This window comes from Thamnophis sirtalis, unplaced genomic scaffold (assembly GCF_051295495.1).
Source record: "Thamnophis sirtalis isolate CommonGarterSnake01/CBP01778 unplaced genomic scaffold, rThaSir2_p1.2 scaffold_2, whole genome shotgun sequence".
Classification (NCBI taxonomy): domain Eukaryota; kingdom Metazoa; phylum Chordata; class Lepidosauria; order Squamata; family Natricidae; genus Thamnophis; species Thamnophis sirtalis.
Window position 1 is genome coordinate 69,837,602 of NW_028261382.1, and position 20,884 is coordinate 69,858,485.

Sequence of the window (20,884 nt, forward strand, 5' to 3'; positions counted from 1 at the left end):
TGACTTCTGGTTTGTCTGTAGGACCATTTTTCACCCTCCGAAGGCTTTAAGGAAGCCTCCTGAAGGCTCTGGAGGACGAAAAACGCCCCTATGGGCAATCTGGAAGTCACCGTTCCTGAAGCCTCCAGAGTGCGGAAAATGGCCCAACGTGCAACCAGAAGTCCGTTCCCAAAAACGGCAAAAAACATCCAAAAAAGAAGGCCAAAATCAGCTGGCCATCATGCACATGTGCTCTGGAGCTGAAAGCGTAATGTCTGGCATGCCCTAACAAATGGCTCTGTGTGCCACCTGTGGCATGTGTGCCATAGGTTCACCTTCACGGCCCTATACCATTTCAGACAAATAACTGCCTAGTCTCTTCTTAAAACCTCCCAGTGATGGAGCCCACACAACGTCTGACAGAAAAGCAGTTCCACTGGTTAATTGTCCCCACTGTTAGATAGTTTCTCCTTAATTCCAGGTTGCTTCTCTTCTTGATTAATTTAAAATCATTGTTTATTATCCTGCCCCTCCGGTGCTTTGGAAAATAAGTTGACCCATCTTCTTTGGGGCAGCCCCGCAAGTATTGGAATACTGCTATCATATCACCCCTAGTCCTTCTTTTCTCTAGACTAGCCATACCCAAATCCTGAAACTGTTTTTTAATCATCTTATTTATTCTTCTTTGCATTTTTTCCAAAGTCTCAACATCTTTTTTGTAATATGGTGACCAAATGGATACAGGATTCCAGATGAGGCCTTACTAAGGCTTTATAAAGTGGTAGTAATATTTCACATGATTTTGATTCTATGCCTCTTATACAACCAGGGATTGTATTAGCTTTTTTGGATGCTGCCCAAAAATCTTTTTTTTTACTTTTTACCCAGTATTGATCAGAGCCATATCACCTCCCCATTTTTGCTGTCCTTTAGGACAGCAAAATTTGTGGCAGCAAAAGAAGCCCATAAGCAGAAGCCCATAAGCAGAAACTCAAGACTTCCCTTTAGCTGCCACTTCTTCCCTGCTTTGCCAAAAATGGTACTCTGGTAATTTCACTCACTTATGCTTGAGACAGATTTGCCAATATCTGCCAAGGATCGGTGAATGGATTTCTTCATCTGATGTCGGTGCTTTCTCAGCAGCACATAGCTTATTTTATCTCGCAGCTCTGGCTTTAGAAGGCCATCTTCTATTTGTTTTTCAATGACATTATCTGGAAAACATAGATTATATTATTGATGATGTCCAGGCAAAATATTCCCAACTTTTGTCAGTCCTGGATGACTCTTGAATTTCCAGACCAGATGGATTCAAGGTAATAGACTTAATTATTTTCTCCATGCTAATTTTTCTTTGAGGAGATTTGAGGAGTCCGAACTGGTAAGAACCCATGTCTCTCCTGAACTGCTGCTGAAATGAAGGCATTCTGCCCATGTCTTTCAAGGCGCCTTCTGGGGACGACGCTGGCTTGCTACTCAGAGACTGCAAACGGTTGCCCAACACAATTCATCAAGATATTTTTCAATCTCCGAACGAGCAGTAAAGTAAAAGCTACATGCTTTTTCAAATGTCTTCAGTTATTGACTTAAAAGTTATATAAAAACATAACTATGATATCAGATGATGATAACACAAAATGCATACATCAATGAACTCAAATCCATGAGAGGAAAATCCAGTAAGGCACCATAAGGCTACCCCTGAAAAACTTTCAAAAGTTACAGCTGGTACAGTTGCAACAAAGATGATAAGTAATCTTGAAGCCAAATTATATGATGAATAGTTAAGGAAATTAGCTATGTTTAGCCTAATGGAGAAGGTTTAGGGGTAACACAATAACTATCTTCTAATACTTGAAGGCTGTCATAGGAAAGAGGGGGCGAATTTGTTCTCCATAGCACCTAGGGACAGGAGAAGAAGAAATGGTTCCAAGCTCATCAAAGGGAGATCCAGCCTCAAACTAAAGAAACCTGACAGTGAGAATAATCAACCAAAGGAACAGCTTGAAGGTGCTCCATTGTTGGAGGTTTGCTAGAAAACTTTGTACAACTATTTGTCCAGGTGGTATAAGGTCTCCTGCGTTGAGCAAACAAGACCTCCAAAGTCCTTTCCAGCCCTAGGATTCTACGATGATTTCATCCTGTACATTTTCTTGGAGCATAAATGGCTGAGCCCAAAGTAAAATGCCAAAATTAAGGACCTCGGGTTGTATAAGAGACATTGTAGATGCTGTATGCTATAGTTTCATTACCGTGAACTTTGGGAAGGTCTGATTGTCCTCCACATTCAGTATATGCTGGCTTGTGGGGGGTGGGGGGGGTCCTATCTATAATATGGCACTAAAAGTGAGTGGGAAGGAGGTAATCTAAGTGCTGGAATTTTTTTCAGGATGGCTCATTTCCACGGTCTAATATTTCTCAATTAATGTTAGAAATGCAAGTCCTGTTAGAAAGGGGAATTTTCTTAATCACAACTGAACTACTGTATGGACCACACCACGGTCCCAAGAGAGACCATGCGTGCTTGTCCTTGTGTCCACGAGGCATCAAGAGGGTCCTGAAAAATGGTTGCTAAAAACTGAATGAGCCACAACATGAGAGCAAGTGGATAGATGAACTCCTTAAAGATGCTCACCCTGAATGTTATTGAAACATATCAGCTCACTATTTATGTAAAAATTGGATTGAGAATATGATCTTATCTAATATCTTCATGCTCAAATAAAGACTGCAAATTTTGAATGCCATATTGTTATACAGGGTATGTATGATAACAGCAAATGCTAGCTTGAGGGTCTTTCAACTTTTCCTATGATTTGATTCAGGCACTAGAATGAAATGATACTGTCATGGCGGCCTCCCTCAATAACCAAGAAAGAAACCACTCAACTTCATTTTGCAGAATTAAGAGTACTTTTACTAGTCATGAGTAGATAGTAGCTAGGCAAAGCAAGATCTGAGGCAAAAGCATGCATAATCATAGATATCAATATGTGACTCAACCCCCTCCCCTTGGTAACCACATCCCATAGTCCAAGCTGTACACCCCATAGGTGTCATATGGGAGACATCTTCAAAAAGCATCATCAGGCTGGTATGCCGGACAGTTGGCCTTGTTGGCAAATCCTCTCTCTGCAATATGCGCAGTAGATGGTGAGAACAACTCCCTTTTTACAGTCACTCCTGCACTGAACACTCCCCCACCCAAATACTATGCCCCCCTCCCCGTTTCAATGGCAGCCGAAAGCAAGCAGCAAAACAGAGGCTGACAGATACCTTTAAGTCTTCGAAAACTCTATGCAAGGAAGCTGGAGTTTGTGGATTTCTCCTGCCTTGTTTCCTCCCTCCCACCGCATTCTCCCAACCACCCACCTCTCCTCTTTTTACATTCTAGAAGGAGGTCCAAAATCAGTGTGTTCACAGCCAGGTGTAAAACTTGTGGAGCTTTCCCCATCACAGTGAGGCTTTAAACCCGTGTTCAGTCACATGTATGGACAGAATAGCAAGTCAAGCATGTAGATAACAAGTCATTAAAAGAACAGGGCAAGACGAAGGCTGTAGCGGCTCAGGCCATCATGACCAGCAGGACCATCCTATCTCTTCTGCCACTTTCAGTCCCATCCGTGTATTAAAAGAGCTACCATGTGACTCTGGTGTAAGATGTGGATTGCCCTCCAATAGGATCCTGTAAGGCAATAATGGTCACAGACCTACAACATGTGCTAGAAATAAGTGTATCCTCCAAAGAATTCTGCCAGGCAGCGATGAGGATGATAGCCCTGGATCCTAGGAATTTCCTGAGCTGGAAGGGACTTTATAGATCGTCTAAGAAGGTTATGCACTTGTTAAACCCCGGTTGAACCCCATATGCCCCAGATTAAGCAGGACTCTAATGTCTTTGGAAGCATTGGATATGAATACAGAAGGATTGTGACAATCATCCTTACAAGGATGCAGGCATTACAACATACCCCATGCTCCTGAAGCCATGACTTCTGCACATGAATAGGTCATCACACAGAGAGCATTCCTATCATCATGGACACAGAGGTCTTCAAATGACACCCTTAACACCTGAGCTCTCAATAAGACTGACAGAGCATTCTCTGCACCTGACTCCCATATGTCATAGTACTCTTGGAAAGCACTTTGGCAGGCCCTTGTAATTTAATGAAGCGGGGTTTGGATGGGTTGAGCCTTTCATTTCAAATCTTTGCAGATCTTACCTTACCTATGATTTGTGGGAGGAAGTAGCCATCAAGATCTAACAGGATGGTTCCCATCTGTAGGCAAGTGCGCAGTTCAAACAAGCTATGCAAAGTCAGAGTTGATACATGAGGTTTACTCCATCGCTCCCCTCCTTCTTCCACCTTCTCTTCAAACTTAATCCATCTGAAACAAAGAAAGAGCATCTTTTTGCCACATGAAATGGTCCGTGGGAATGACCTGGGTGACCAGAGACGTAGACTGGACAATGGTAAGATAAGAGACAGCTGAAGGAAAAGGGAGACGGCAAACGTTCCAGAAGGAACCCTCCCTGGTTTCTTAGGATAAAAGGAGAAGGGAAGACAGATGCACTTTCAAGCCTGGAAGTTTCAGTTCATGTAACCTTATAATAAAATTAGAACAACTGTAGCAGCTCTAATTCCAGTACTTGAGGGCCACTCACAGAGCTGAGGGGTTTTTCTCTTATGTTCCTGAGGGTAGGAGAAGAAGTGACGGTGGAAGCTTGTTAAAGAGAGACCCAACTTGGAAATAAGGAACAATTAGTCCATGAAGAGCTTGCCTCTTGGAGTTGTGGGTAAAGCTTAGGGCCTTTCCAACTCTGCTATTCTGTGTTCTGTATTTTAAAAGCTTAGGAAGGAAGCTACAATGGAAGTAACACCAAGTTCTGGGAAGAAAAGACATTTTCTTTAGAGACAAAGAGAAATAAAGTTCTGCCCGTCACGGATCTCCTATCTTTTACATGTCAGGAAGAGGAAATACCTGGTCATTGGGATTAGAGCAAATCCCCTTTCATCAGTCTGCATGCAGCAAGGGAAATATAGCAATTATGTGATGGAGAAGGGATTTATTCCATGCCAAAACCCTTCACCTCCAGGCAAAATGAACCTAACAATGGGAGTTTGAAAAGCTAACCTCTCTGTTATGCTGGGCTAAGAGCTGGTTCATGTTGCACTAAACCAACCATGACACAATTGGAGCTGAACTAAAACAACCACTGTTTTACGGTGGTTCTCCTCTTACCTCTCGGACAGGTCGCAGTCGGTGTTAGTCGGAGGGCAGAGATCGACCCCTAGGCCCCTAACATATGGGGTGCCGCAGGGTTCGGTCCTGCCCCCCCTACTTTTTAACATCTACATGAAACCGCTGGGCGAGATCATTCGGCGGCACGGGATAAAATACCACCAGTATGCGGACGATACTCAGCTGTATCTGTCCGCCCCGTGCCAACTCAATGAAGCGGTGGACATGATGAACCAGGGCCTTGAAACTGTTAGGGACTGGATGAGGGCTAACAAGCTTGTGCTCAACCCAGATAAGACCGAGTGGCTGTTGTGTTTCCCTCCCACTAATTCGGCAAGTATTCCATCTCTCAGGCTGGGGGGCCAAATACTATGCCCCTCAGACAGGGTCCGCAACTTGGGAGTCCTCCTGGATCCACAGCTGACTTTTGAACACCATTTGTCAGCTGTGACCAGGGTGGCATTTGCCCAGGTTTGCCTGGTGCACCAGTTGCGCCCCTACCTGAACCGGGAGGCTCTCACAACAGTCACTCATGTCCTTGTGACCTCTAGGCTGGAGTATTGCAATGTGCTCTACATGGGGCTGCCCTTGAAGAGTATTCGGCGACTTCAGCTAGTCCAGAATGCGGCCGCGCGAGCGATTGTGGGTGCACCTCGTTTCACCCACATAACATCTATCCTCCGCGAGCTGCACTGGCTACCTGTCAATCTCCGGGTACGCTTCAAGGTGCTACTTATCACCTACAAAGCCCTTCATGGTAGTGGATCTGGGTACTTGAGAGACCGCCTACTGCCAATTACCTCCACTCGACCAATTAGATCCCATAGATTAGGCCTCCTCCGAGTTCCATCTGCCGGTCAATGTCGACTGGCAACCACGCGGAGGAGAGCCTTCTCGGTGGCAGCTCCGACCCTATGGAACGATCTCCCCGTGGAGATTCGTACCCTCACCACCCTCCAGACCTTCCGCACAGCCCTCAAAACCTGGCTATCCCGTCAGGCCTGGGGTTAAAGACCGTAACCCACCCGAATTGTATGAATGTTGTGCTTTTAATGATGTATTGCTCTTATGTGTTAATCTGTTTGTTTTTCCCCTCCTTTTGAATTGTAATCCGCCCTGAGTCCCCCCCAGGCAAAAGGGCGGCATATAAATAAACTACTCCAAACTCCAAACTCCAAAGTAAGTATTTGATTCAAACTGTATGACACGTGGAATATCAGAAAGTGGTTTGTCTTTACCTATTCCCAGAAGGTCTATGGAGATTCTAGGTCATCCAGGTCACAGTTGTCCCAAAGGGGCTGCTGTTCAAAGGGCAAATGGACTTTCTTGGGTTTTTTCCTTGAAAACATTTCACTTCTCATCCAAGAACTGAAGAAGCTTCTTGTCAAATAGTCCTTTGGGACTATTTCCAGAATGTTTTTTTTTTTAAATTCCAGCTAGCCTGACTCTGCTCAGCTGTTTCAAGATTAACCACTTTTGGTTAGGTTTTGCCAAATGTTGTTTGTACATGATACATCTTGGATAATTACAATGCAAACTGGTTTTTCATCACTGCCAATGGACCAAAAGAAGAGACATTGGGGGATATCTTGCCAAAGTTTCCCCCACCCATCGCCACTCAGCTAGAATGACATAATTTGTAACAGAATGAGAAGCAAAACAAAAATTAAATTAATTTTGGAATTTCAGCTTTCCCCGCTTCCCTCTTTCTGCTTTGAGGTTACTGGACATGTGAATGAATTCACATTTCATCTTCATTTCAGCAAAAGTTTTGCTTATTCATTTAAAAGATTCGGATAGTCACCCACACAACTCTGGCCATGGGAAAAGTCCCCAAGCTTTTTACTTAGTGTTTGCTCAAGGTTGTTTATATGGGCCACTGTGAACAGCCAAGGTGTGGATGGCTTAGTCCCCACCCTCCACAATGGAGGAATCATGTGATACAATCCCAAAACTACCATGAACAAGAAAGACAAATGAATTATTAAAAAATAGAGCTATGTTATTGGCTTGGCTTTATAGTATAGTTTTGTTTTTCTTGGACATAAGCACCCGCGATGCTTTGTTCTTCACAACCAAGAGGTTGAAATGAGATCAAAAGTGCTATTAGGGTCTCCAAATTCCACTTCCTCCCCCAATACAGGGAGACTCAGTATATTAATGAAAAATAACTGGCTAATGCCTCTAGAATCTCAGCCGATAGAGGACATTCCATAAGGATTTGTATTTGAGTTATTTTAGATGGTGAACTTAAAATTCAATAACATAAGGATGCCTTAACATTTTCATTAATACTTTGATTAAAGTTTGAGGATTTCAAAAGGGTTTGTTTTATATATTTGCAGTAAGTAAGCAAAGTTAACTCTTCACTTGACCATTCACAGTTACAATCGCAACCTTTGCAGCTGCCTATGGTCAGGTGACAGAAGTTCAGATGCTTGACAACTGCTTCATATTTATGACTGTTGCTGTATCCCCAGATCACGTGACCACCTTTTGTGACCTTCTGACCAGCAAAGTCAATGGGGAAGCCAGTTTCTACCATGAGTGGACAGGGGAGCCCATGGAGGAAACCACCCTGGGACAGCCTTTTATTTCTTTGAAGACAAGGAAGAAGGATGCTGATGGCAGGGGGGACAAGCTGGTGGGATGATGGCTTCCTGCATGGAAAAAAAGTCTATTGTAGCATTTCGAAGAAAGTGGCAAATGGTTGGAAACATTCAAGGTAGCATCACTTGGGGATTAACTGCAATAGGGAGGGAGGTGTAACCATCGGTCACCCAGAAGGGCTGGGACATCTCACAACTCCCAGTTGCGAAATCAGCATTGTAGCTCTTTCTCCCATTCTACATTCATTGATTGATAATCAAATTGTAAAATGTATTAGCCAACCATCTTACCACACGGTAACCCTGAGTGGTTAATAATATTAAAAGATAAAACTATATAAATGCTAATAATATAAATACAATACTATAAAACATCAACCAAGCTAAAAAGATGGGGAGGGAGGGAGGATGATGAGAAGGGGATGGGTGCGGCCTGTTGTTGATCTATCAACCACCCCCTGATAGGATTCTGGGAGGCAGGGAATGTTGTGGGTCCCATCCCCATGGGAGATACACCTGGTGGGACCCAGAAGAAGGGCCTCCTCCGTGGTGGCTCCCTCTCTCTGGAACATCATCTCCCCAGAGATTAGAATGGGCCCAACTCTAACGCTCTCCCGGAAGGCACTGAAGTCCTGGTTCTGCCTGTGGGCTGGGGAACCCAGAGTGGGATGGAGCCTGTTAAATGGCTCGTGTGATCTGCTGTTGCTGGGGCAGGGGGTGGGGGTTGATTTTACTGTATTTTACTATATTAATTTATTGGATTCCCTGCAGCCAAGCCAGAGGCCCCGTCTGAGCACAAGGCTTTGGGCAATGCACAAGGCTGTTGCCACTGAACAGGTGATTCCGATTTGGCGATTCCTCTGGACGTTACAGAAAATGACCCCATGCCAGAACAGGGTCACCGCATTCTAGTCTTGAAAGAGCTGCCTAAAGCAAGGAGACCAATCCTCTGTTCAGTGCAGGAGCTGCAGCGAAGCTTTCCTAGGAAGATGGCCCTGACGGCCTGTCCTCTTTGAATGAAAGTTCCTCGGGTTGAGCTCCTCTTACAGTTGCACTATTTTCATGAGATGTTGACATTTCCTCTAGGTGTAGTTTTCTTTGATTTTGTGCACGTGTGTACAATATTATGTCAATTACTGTTTGGGTGGAATAGGAGATGCACCATGACCTCCATTTGGTTATTTATCCTTGATGCTCTACAGGGAAAAGAAGGGGAAATGTGCATCTAATACTGAATTTCCTTCACCTCTGAGCCATTTTTCTAGGTGTTCACTAGCTGAAACATAGGAACTAATAAGCCTATAAATCAGAGAAGCGATGACAAGTTTCTAGGATTACTCTATAGTATTCTGGTCCCCCATAAAATTAAAGATAGCTTTCGAAGTAGTATTAGGAACCACTGACTAAGATGACAGTCTGATCCCAAATTTTCCCATTGGCAGATAGATTTTAGAAGTTTATCACCACCCATCAAAGCTGCTTGCCTAGAGGCAACAAGAAGCATGAGAAAAGTAAGAACAATACATGTTCCTTTCTGCACTCTTCTAGGTCATTAGCTATATCTATCTAGAGCCAAGGTGGCGCAGTGGTTAAAAGCAGCACTGCAGGCTACTGCTAGATCAGCAGGTCAGCGGTTCAAATCTCACCGGCTCAGGGTTGACTCAGCCTTCCATCCTTCCGAGGTGGGTAAAATGAGGACCCAGATTGTTGGGGGCAATATGCTGACTCTCTGTAAACCGCTTAGAGAGGCCTGAAAGGCCTATGAAGCGGTATATAAGTCTACTGCTATTGCTATTGCTATTGCTATCCAGCCATGAAGTCAGCCTTTGTAGCCAAATGGCTCCTGCCTTCCCAGTTTTCCTACCTGGCTGCCTCCTTCCATTCCATTTCTTCTCCATCATGTTGGAGAGTGTCCATCTCAGTGAATAGTGTTGGGTTGGGGGGCTCATCATCTTCACCCAGGATATATCGGAGGCGCTCAGCAGCAGGTGACACTAAACCAAAGATGAAAAGCTGATTAAAGACAAGCAGAACCTACTCAGGATGCCATGTTTTCAACCCAGTTCTGAAGTCCTTGGGAAAGAAAGCGGTATCAAGGTCAGCAACAAAACAGCTGTTGAAATCAGCTTTTAAAAGTCTAAGACATTGGTTTGATTACATTCTATTGCTTATGATTGTGTTAGATTGAATTCCAATATGACACAGTCACTTTCCCCCAAATTCCTGCAACTTCAGCTCCTTCTATCATTTCTTCTCTGTTAGTAAGATAGCCATGGGTTTCATAGAAGAGCTCCCCGAGAGTGGGGGGAACACTGTAATATGGACCGTCGTTGACCTGTTCTCAAAACCAGCACATTTCACAGCATGCCAAAAGCTCCATAAAACGTATGAAGAACATTTGCAGGAATTGAATATATCTATTCTGGTGAAAAGAAGAACTAGGGGTGACATGATAGCAGTATTCCAATATTTGAGGGGCTGCGACAAAGAAGAGGGAGTCAACCTATTTTCCAAAACGCCAGAAGGCAAGACAAGAAGCAATGGATGGAAACTAATTAAAGAGAGAAGCAACCTGGAATTAAGGAGAAACTTCCTAACAGTGAAGACAATTAATTAATGGAACAGCTTTCTGTCAGAAGTTATAGGTGCTTCATCACTGAGAGGGGGGGGGGTGTCATCAGAAAGTCCAGTTGCCTCTTGAAAAAACACCTTTGGATTCATTGCTGGAGGTTTTTAAGAGACTGGACAGTCACATCTGAATTATATAGGGTCTCCTGTTTGAGCAGGGGTTGGACTAGAAGACCTCCAAGGTCCCTTCCAGCTCTATGATTGAATGATGGAAGGATGGATGGATGGAGTGTATAGGCATCTGTCCTTTATGGCTTTCCCTGGATATGCTTTCTACATCTTCTAGTTTGTATCTGAGATTTTCTTCCTTTTCATCTCTCTCTCCCTCCTTGTTTGATTGGTTATCTTGGGGTTTATGCTTGGGATTAGGTCCTAAAGATCCTAAAGATTGGCCACTCCCCCATTTCAGTATTGGTTTAAAACCCTTCGGGTGTCCAGGCAATTAAAATGTCTATAGAGCTGTATTGCAAGTCATGCTCACTACAAGAATTGAACTACTAATGGTCAAAGCAAACAGGTGGTAGATAAGAGTCAATAGAATTCAAGGTGGTCTGAACTTAGATTTCTTTTTTTTCCAATATATTTTTATTATTTTTATTTTAAAACAATGCAATACCGCAAAGTTGGAGTGACTATACATTCACATTATATACAGCTAGTCACAACTATTGACAGTTAGCCTACTTAATATGTTATCAATCCTTCTGTCCAATCACAGTATATACAGTTTGTTCCAGTCTTGTCACCTTGTCTTATACCAGTCATAAAATCTATTCCATACTTCAAAATATTCTGATTCCCCTTTATTTTTAAGTTCAAGAGTGAGCCTATCTGCTTCCGCACAGGCCAACACTTTTCTGATTATATCTAGGTCTGATGGTGTATTTTCTTTTATCCAATATTGTGCATGAGTTATGCGCGCCACAGTTAGTACATGAATAATTAAATAAAGTGTATCTTTCTTAAACCCCTCTGGTATTATACCTAGGAGAAAAAATTCCGATTTAAACAAGATTTGGTCTCCTACCATTTGTTCTAACCATGATTGAATCATTTTCCAATAATTTTTTGCCTCATTGCACGTCCACCACATATGATAAAAAGTGCCTGGTGTATTTTTACACTTCCAACAATTTGGGTCCAGATTTTTAAACATTTTGAAGAGCCGTGCTGGAGGGAGATGCCATCTGTAGAACATCTTATAAAGGTTTTCTTTATACGGCGTAGCCATTGTTAATTTCTGATAAAGTATCCATAGATTTTCCCACTTAGCCAATTCCACATTGTAACCGAATTTTTTTGCCCAGGCAACCATCATTTCTTTGACATGCTCCTCCTCTAGCTTGTATTCCAACAAAAATCTATACAACACTTTAATCAGCTTGCTTTCTGTCTGTATCAACAGTTTGTCTAATGTTGTGTAGTCTTTGGCAATACCTTCCTTCTTCCTATCCTGTGCAAACCTTGACTGTAGCTGTAAATAAGACCACCATTCTACTTGTACCCCTTGTGATGTCAATTCTAGTCTAGTTTTAATCTCCCCCTGTCTGTTCAATAACTCTTTATATGTAACTATATTTTCCATATTAATTAAATTTGGGTGCATGTATGCTTCCATCGTAGATAGCCAAATGGATATTTTGGTGTAGTGGTCGTGTTTAATTTTGTTCCATATTAATAATAGGGACTGTCTGATATAATGTCTACTGAAATATTTATGTACAGGTCCTTTTTCATACCAAAGGAAGGCATGCCATCCTACCTGGAGGTCATGGCCTTCCAATTTGAGTAATCTTTTATTTCTCAACATTATCCATTCTCTTAGCCATGTTAGAGTGGCCGCAGTATAATAAAGTTCCCAATCTGGTACTCCAAATCCTCCTTTTTCCTTAGTGTCTTGCATAGCCTTGAGTTTTATTCTTGGTTTTCTTCCCTGCCAAATAAATTTTGAAACCAGTTGATTCAAATCCTTAAAAAAAACTTTTTCTAATTTGATGGGAATATTCTGAAATAGGAAAAATAATTTTGGTAATACGTTCATTTTTATGACTGCGATCCTACCCATCAGGGACAATTGTAGGTTTTTCTTAGTTTTGTTGATCAAATTAGTATAGTTATCTTCTTTGATGGTCACACATCTTGCAGATAAATGTATACCGAGATATTTGACTTTTTTGACAATTTGGATACCCAATTTCTTCGTTAACTCCTCTTTCACTTTTGAGGTCATATTTTTAACCAACATTTTAGTCTTAGTCATATTTATCTTTAAACCCATTATTTTCCCATACAGTTGTCAATTCCTCAATGAGTATTGTACCAGACTTTATAGGATCCTCTAACACAAACACTAGATCGTCCGCAAAGGCCTGTAATTTAAATTGTTCCTTTTTGATTTCTAGTCCCTTTATTTGTTCCTCTTTGCGTATATTCCTGGCTAAAACTTCTAAAGTTAATATAAACAGCAGTGGGAATAGGGGACAGCCTTGTCTTGTACCTTTCTGGATTGCTATACTTGGCGTTAATTCACTATTAATTATTACTTTGGCTTTTTGTTTTGTTTATATTGCTCTAATTGTGTTTATAAATTTATCCCCAAATTCCATATATTCCAATTGTTGATGAAAAAATTCCCAGTTCGCTTTATCAAATGCCTTTTGGGCATCGAGAAAAAATAGTGCAACCTGTTTTTCATTATGCACTTCATAATATTAAATAATGTTCAGGATAATTCTCATATTGTTTTTAATTTCTCTTCTGGGGAGGAATCCATTTTGATCTGTGTGGATGAATGATATAAGAATTTTTTTCAGCTGTTCTGCTATTATTAGAGCAAAAATTTTGTAACCTGCATTTAACAGTGAGATTGGTCTGTAATTTTGTATAAGCATCTGTGTCCACCTTAGGTAATAATACAATATTAGCCTCCGTCCATGATAATGGTGTCTTCGCCTCTTTCAGCATAGCATTATAAACTTCCAACAGCGTTGGAACAAGCACATCCTGGAATTCTTTATATATTTCCGCTGGCAGCCCATCCAGCCCTGCAGCTTTATTATTCTTTTGTCTTTGTATGGCTTCAATTATCTCTGATGTTTTAATGTCTTCATTGAGCATATCCTTTATTTCCTCTGGTATCTTTGGCAGATCTGACTTTTCCAGATATTGTAGTATTCCTTCCTTTGTATAATCTCGGTTTTCTCTATATAGTTGTTCATAGAACTCTTGGGTAATCCTTTCTTTTCCGCTAGTTGGTAGCCTTTTCCATCTTGCAGTTTATTGATCCAGTTCTCTTGCTTTTGCTTCCTCAGCCTATAGGATAGCCACCGCCCCGGTTTATTTGCATTCTCAAAGAAATTTTGTTTTGCTTTTTTTATAGACTGTGTCAATTTTGCTTTTTTCAAATATAGCCAATTCATGTTTGATCAATTCCATACTTCTTTTTATACTTCTATTTTGTGGTTTCTTTTGAAGTTCGCTCTCTAGATTTCTATACCTTTCTTTCAACTCTCTTATTTTTTGATTCTCAATTTTTTTCTTCCTAGCTGTGGCCGATATTGTGACCCCACTTATAAATGCCTTAGTTGTATCCCATAGATTTTGTATGGATGTGTCTCCTGGGCAGTTTTCTTTGAAGAAAAATCTTAATTCCTGATTAACTCTTTTAATATATTCCTGATCCTTTAGTATTGTTCTATTGAGTAACCAACGATAACTGCCCTTTTGTTTTTTCCATATAATACTCATAGGATTGTGGTCGGCCTATAAGTTGGGTTCTATGTCTATCTCCTTCACTTCCGAAATTAACTCCAACAACATCCAGACCACATCTAACCTTGACCAGGATTCATGTCTATTCGAGTAGAAGGTATATTGCTTTCCCTCTGGGCATCTTTCTCGCCATACATCATAGATATTGAATTCTTCAGCCATTTGAAAGAATTATCTCGGCAAAGTTCTCCTAGCTCTTTTTTTCTTCTTTCCACTTTTGTAGTCCCATTTCTGGTCGACTATAGCATTGAAATCACCCATTAAACAAATATTTTCATTTCCCATCTCTCGAATAATGCTATGTAGTCTATAATAAAAATTTCCCTGACCTTCATTAGGTGCATATATTACAACTAGTGAACTTAGATTTCTTGTGGGCATGAAGGACTTGAGACCGATGACACATTTGACCACTCTGTTGATCTCAACCACTTATATGAAATGGCATAGTATCTTCTGCTTGTGCAAGAGGTTGGACTAAAAGATCTCCAAGGTCCCTTCCAATTCTGTTATTCTGCTTTTTCCTACCATGTGCTAGAATTAACCTCCCCCCTTCACAAACACAACCTATATAGAGACCTAGTGGTTCCAGTATTGCAGGCTAACTCTGCTGACAGTCTGGAGTTTGATCCTGATGAGCTTCAAGGTTGACTCAGGCTTCCATCCTTCCAAGATCAGTAAAAGGAGCACCCAGATCATTGGGGACAATGTGCTACTGACATTTTAAACCACCCAGAGAGTGCTGTAAAATACTATTGGGTGGTATATAAGCCTAAATGCTACTGCCATTGCTATCTTTCATCAGACAATCCCTTTCTAACCTTACCCTAGAATTCTGCAGCGAATTAAAGGCCATCCCCTCAAGGTTTTATTATTCTATCTAAACAACATTGATATTACAAAATGTATGGTCCTTATTTTCCTTGGAATCCAGAATCTCTGAAAACCTGTTTTCATTGACCTTTCTACTTGGGCCTTGTTGTTAAAAAGCCTACTGTGACCCCAGCTGCATGATTCATTCTTCCAGCTCCTCTAATAAGAAAGTTGTTTAGATGATAATAATTTAAAGGTATTGCAGCTCATTAAAATAATATAGCTCTGCAGAGTCTGCTACTGCAAAGAATATTAGTTTGTTTGGGCCAAATGCTTTTCACATGGATGGCTGATAATGAAGCACCCAGCAAAAGCTGCAGGTCAATTTATGATCACAATTGAGCCCAAAAGGTATGTTGCTATGCGACAAATTTGTTAAGTGAGTTTTGCTCCATCTTATGACATTTTGCCATAGTTGTTAAGTGAATCACAACAATTGTTAAATTAGTAACATGGTTGTTAAGTGAATCTGTCTTCCCCATTGTTTTTGCTTGTCAGAAGGTTGCAAAAGGGAATCACGTGACCCCAGGACACTGCAACCGTCATAAATATGAGTCAGCTACCCAGCAAATTTTGATCACATCACCACAGGGATAGTTCAATGGTCGTAAGTGTGAAAACCAGTAATAAGTCACTTTTTTCAGTGGCGTTGTAACTTTGAACGGTCACTAAGTGAATTATTGTTAGTTCCTCGATTTGTACAGCCAAATGAAAGCAAGGCATGCCACTAGTTCAAGGGATCACTGCCCCCAAATCCATTGCTCAGGAAAGAAGTCCACACCCAGGGCTTGGCACTAGGGAGGAAGTCAGCATCCCTGCCCAGGACAACAGCTGTCCAGAGTGAGGAAAAGCCCAGTCAAGAATTCAAGGTTGCTCCTTTGCTTTCCAGATCTGTTTCCCTGCCCAGAGGCCCCCATGGGCTGCACTGCAGAGGCATTTCTCTGGCATTTCTCTGGGTTTCCCCTCGTGATCCAGCTGTCTAAGGGATTGAACCATTTGGGCCCAGTTTCGGCAAGCAGCCTTTGGTTTGCCGGCTCACTTCTTTCAAATTATTTTCTAACATTTAGGAATCAGAGATAGAAATCTGGTGGTTTTGGGAAACTCAGACAGTTTTTTGCCCTTCTCTCCTGACTCCCAGCAAATCTATTCCTCTAAGAACTATAATGGGATTCGTGGGGGGGGGGGAGGCAGGCAAGCAACAGGATGTGTCCCGGGGAGGATGGGGTTAAGATGAAGGCTTCAACTGTGGGACTTTAAGCCCATCTTCAAAAACCCCAACTTTTTTTTTTGTTTTGTTTTTTTTGCCTCTGTGGGCACCCATACAAGCCAAAGAAACAATCCAACAATTATTTCTTAATGTTCTTTGTTCCCTATTCTGGAAACCTCAATTCTGGGGAAAGCACTTGCATCCACATTTTGCTGTGGAGAAAATCAAAGGGGAAAGAGAGAGTGCAACTGCTACAATAATGAGGGACAAAGCCAACCAGGTGTAGCCCTACATTCTCTTTCCTCCCTTGCCTGCATCGTTCCCTGTGTGTCCACAGAGGCTGTGCAAAGACTCTGCACACACCTCTCCAGACAGAGTCTCCCCAGCTGCAGGGTGGCTTATCCCAGGCCAGTCTCCTTATAGGGAATTTAAGCACACATTTCTCATACAAGTAACAGGACTCACATCCGTCTTCTTGCCCTATAATAGACTGAGAAAAAAGCACTTCTTTTCTGTAGAACAATTTAATAAATTGCTACTTGTGTAGTATAATTTCATCCATCCCTATTCAGCTATGCATCCAAATATATTCAGTAAGATTTGTCCTCAGGTTAAGAGAGAAACAGAATTGTAGTACAATCAGAATTAATTGGCATTTGCTCGTTTGCAGCCAGTTCCAAGGGGGGGGGGAGACAAAGGTTGCTTTACTTCCCACTTTGTGTCAACTGGCCCATAATATATAAACAAAGTGTAAAAAAAGCCCCCTAAAGTAAATACATTTTCATCAAAATGTTACCAAAAGACACAGAAACAGAGACTGTGTTCCTTTCCATTGCTCAGGCAAGAGATAAGCTCCCATGACCCTGGAAAAGAAGATGGAAGACAATGGGAAGGTTGTTCATTTAGGTTATTGGTCCCTTTGCCCTTCACTAACTGCACAAGATTCTGCTTCTGGAAATATCAACCAGATGAATTAAAATGGGCCAGTGGCAACGTATTCCCTTGGAGCAGCGGTTCCCAACCTTTTTTTGGCCATGATCCACCTAACCATCTCTAAAATCCTGATCCCCCCCCCCCTGTGACATATAAATCTTACTTTACTCAAAAACTGACCTCTATTCACACGGAGGAAGCCTAAAAGGCCATTCACTTGGTTTAAACAAGGTTCAAATTGCCCCCATTAAAAATCAAATGGCCCCAGGTTGGGAGCCCCTGCCTTGGAGGGAGCCATTCTGAGAAAGTGGATTGTTGTTGATGGAGCCTGAGATTTTTCAGGAGGGGGATTTGCATCCGGCTGAGCACCTGCTGATCAAGTGGTTTTCTGCTGTGCGTTTGGAGTCCTAATGTTTGAGAGACATTTACTGTCTGTTCAGAGTCTGTGATCATAACATTATGCAGCAGGTCTTAGAGCAAGATTGCCCTGCTTGCTGCCTTATGATGCTGCCAAAAGTCTGAAAACCTCTTGGAGGGGGAGGCTTAACAGAAGTCTTTCTGAACCAATCCAAACACAGGTAAGGAGAGCCTTTGTCCCTTCCTCTTTTTCCCCTGGGGCTCCATCGAGAAGCTCACTTGAAATATGTTGTGAACCTCTTGAGAAGAGCATCCACCGTATCCATGTCAATTGTGTGAATGATGCCATTTGTTCAAATTGCTTCATTGGATTCATCTGCATGATGTCATTAATACGTGACATCATTTTTATTTCTAACTGGTTATGTTGACAAAGTCTTTTAGGGGCTAACTTCACAAATTGTGCTAACGGCAGTGTAGGAAACATTTATTATTACTTATATAGTAAGCCTGTCACCTCAGGACTACTTCCCATGTCCTTCGTGGATCTAGAACAGAAAAGATTAAGAACTGCACTGCAGTTAAGAGCCAAGGTGGCGCAGTGGTTAAATGCAGCACTGCAGGCTACTGCTAGATCAGCAGGTCAGCGGTTCAAATCTCACCGGCTCAGGGTTGACTCAGCCTTCCATCCTTCCGAGGTGGGTAAAACGAGGACCCAGATTGTTGGGGGCAATATGCTGACTCTCTGTAAACCGCTTAGAGAGGCCTGAAAGGCCTATGAAGCGGTATATAAGTCTACTGCTATTGCTATTGCTTTGAAAGGAAAAAACGCAGGTGTTGGCACAGCCTTTGGATTGGGGGGAGGTCTCAGTGCTCAGATCTAGCAGATCCATTTGAGCCTGTGGCCTTTGGAGAATCAGAAGTCAAAACTAAATGATCCTTTCTCCCAGAGGGAGGGAAAACAATAACATGAAATGCTGGCATTTTTAGAAGATGGAGAGAAGCATTCTGCCCTCCAGCTCCCAAATGAAGCCCTTCAGTCTCAGGCTGCCCTGCCCCTTGGTGAGTTCAGCCTTCTGCTGGCACTGCTGGGCCCTGCTCATTTCTCATTAGTCTTGAACTGAAGAGGGAGATGGGAGGGATGATGTCAGTCAAATTGCTCAATGAGGCTGAAAGGATTGGAGGGGGTTGGTTTGTTGCAGTTCAGCACTGCTCTTTGGCCACAGGTTGTGAAAACCAAGCTATCACGTTAAACTATTACTTTCAGCATCATCTGCAACTCCATTCATGGGGGAAGGATGTCAAAAAAGTCAAGAAGGCAGCTGTAACTCTCAATAACTCCCCTGTCAACTGTCCGACTAGTGAACACAAACAAGGAAACATTCTCAGGACATACATATGAATTCCCAAAAGTAAAACTTTATTGGATACACCATATTGGTACTGAAGAAACAAAACCAGTTCTGGTTTTCCCGTGCAAATGCTTGCCATGTTAAACCATAGTTTCCTCCCCACCCCTGGGTGATCACATTGTCCAATTATGAGACATTCTTTTGTTATGGGAACAGCCCACTCCTTCTCAAGCACCTGCAGTGACCTTGATGGTTTCCATCGGGGTGGGTTTCAAAAATTGTTCGAACCTACTCTGTGGGCATGGCCTCCTTTGTGGGAGTGGCTTGCTACCCATGTGACCGGATGGGAGTGGCTTGCTAATGCCGCCTCCGCCGTCGCTACCGCCGTCGTCGCTACCGCCGCCACCACTACCGCCGCCACTGCTGCTGCTGCTGCTAAGGCCGCCACAGCTAATGCCGCCCCCCCGCCTTCGACCGCATAGTGCACGCGAGCCTGCAGCTTTTGCAAGGGAAGGCCTGGAGGCCTTCCCTCACGAAAGCTAGGCCGCCGCCCCCCCACTTCAGCCGCTACCGCCGCCACCACTACTGCTGCCGCTAACGCCGCCACTACTGCCGCCGCTAACACCGCCGCCGCTAACACCGCCGCCGCTAATGCCGCCGCCGCTGCCGCTGTCACTGACACTGATGCTGCCGCCACTAACGCTTCAGCCACTAGCCGCCGCTAACGCCGCCTCCGCTAACGCAGCCGCTAACACAGCCCCCCCCAGCTTCGGCCGCGTAGTGCACGCGAGCCTAGCTTGCAAAAGCCCCCTTCAGCCGCTACGGCTAATACCGCTGCCGCTAATGCCGCCGCTGCCACTAATGCTTCAGCTGCTAACGCTGCCGCTAACGCTTCAGCCACTAACGCCGCTGCTAACATTTCAGCCGCTACCGCCGCCTCTGCTGCCGCCGCCACTGCCACCGCCGCCGCTAATGCCGCCGCTAACACCACCCCCCCAGCTTCGGCCACGTAGTGCACGCGAGCCTAGCTCACGAAAGCTAGGCCGCCCCCCTCTTCAGCCGCTACCGCCGCCGCCGCTACCGCTGCTGCCACTAATGCTGCCGCCGCTACTGCCACCCCCCCACCCAGCTTCGGCCGCGTAGTGCATGCGAGCCCGCAGCTTTCCTGAGCGAAGGCCTAGAGGCCTTCCCTCACGAAAGCTGGGCTGCCGCCACCCACCCGAAGCCTCCCGAGTCCCACAGCTGGGGCTTTGTTGCTTACCTGAGGGGGAAGCAGCAAGCAAAGGCCGAAGGGAATTTTCAAATGGAGGTCAAGCACGAAAAATGCTTTGCTTTGCCTCCAGCCCGCTCACTGATTGGTTGGACTCCAGCCAATCAGTGAGCGGCAGGCTGGGCTTAGTGCGGATGGGCGGGGGAGTGAGGGAGCAAGCTGCAGATGGGCAGGGGAATGAGCAAGTGAGCTGTGACGCACCGGCAAAAGGGCGCTTTGCAGCGACAGGGGCCAGGACCGGTACCGGCGTTCCCGGAAGTTAATTACTTCCAGGTTCACCGACGAACCGGTTCGTGTGAACCGGTGCGAACCGGGAGGAACCCACCCCTGGTTTCCATGCTCTCACGATCTCCACATACATTCTCAGCATTTCCTTTCCCTCTCCCCAGTTCACTGGCAAGTTGAAAAGCATTAAGTTTTGAAAGAAGCAAAGCGATCCAATCTTGACATCCCCCTTATATGCAAGACACAGATGAAAATGTGACAAGAGTTTGATGACTAGGACCAGCTGCCATCTTGACTTTTTGCATTATTAATGGGTTGAGTGAAATCAGAACATGATTGTGCATTGAGACATTTTTCCAACTCTGACCATAGGTTGACATGAAAAGTCAAGGCCACAGTTTATGCTGCTCCTTCCTCTCCGCCTTCACCTTCA

The 20,884-nt window shown here is 43.6% G+C and overlaps 1 protein-coding gene across 1 annotated transcript in view; it reads right to left on the minus strand.

Annotated features, from left to right (window-relative positions):
- SLC4A5 (solute carrier family 4 member 5) overlaps positions 1–20,884 on the minus strand; it is a 104,740-nt gene that overhangs the window by 59,338 nt on the left and 24,518 nt on the right. Inside the window, exons 4-6 of the mRNA XM_087705962.1 lie at positions 9,700–9,829; positions 4,211–4,371; positions 1,041–1,193 (exon numbers count right to left, since the gene is read on the minus strand). Coding sequence (XP_087562088.1) covers positions 1,041–1,193; positions 4,211–4,371; positions 9,700–9,829 — 444 coding nt within the window. The remainder of the gene's footprint in view (positions 1–1,040; positions 1,194–4,210; positions 4,372–9,699; positions 9,830–20,884) is intronic.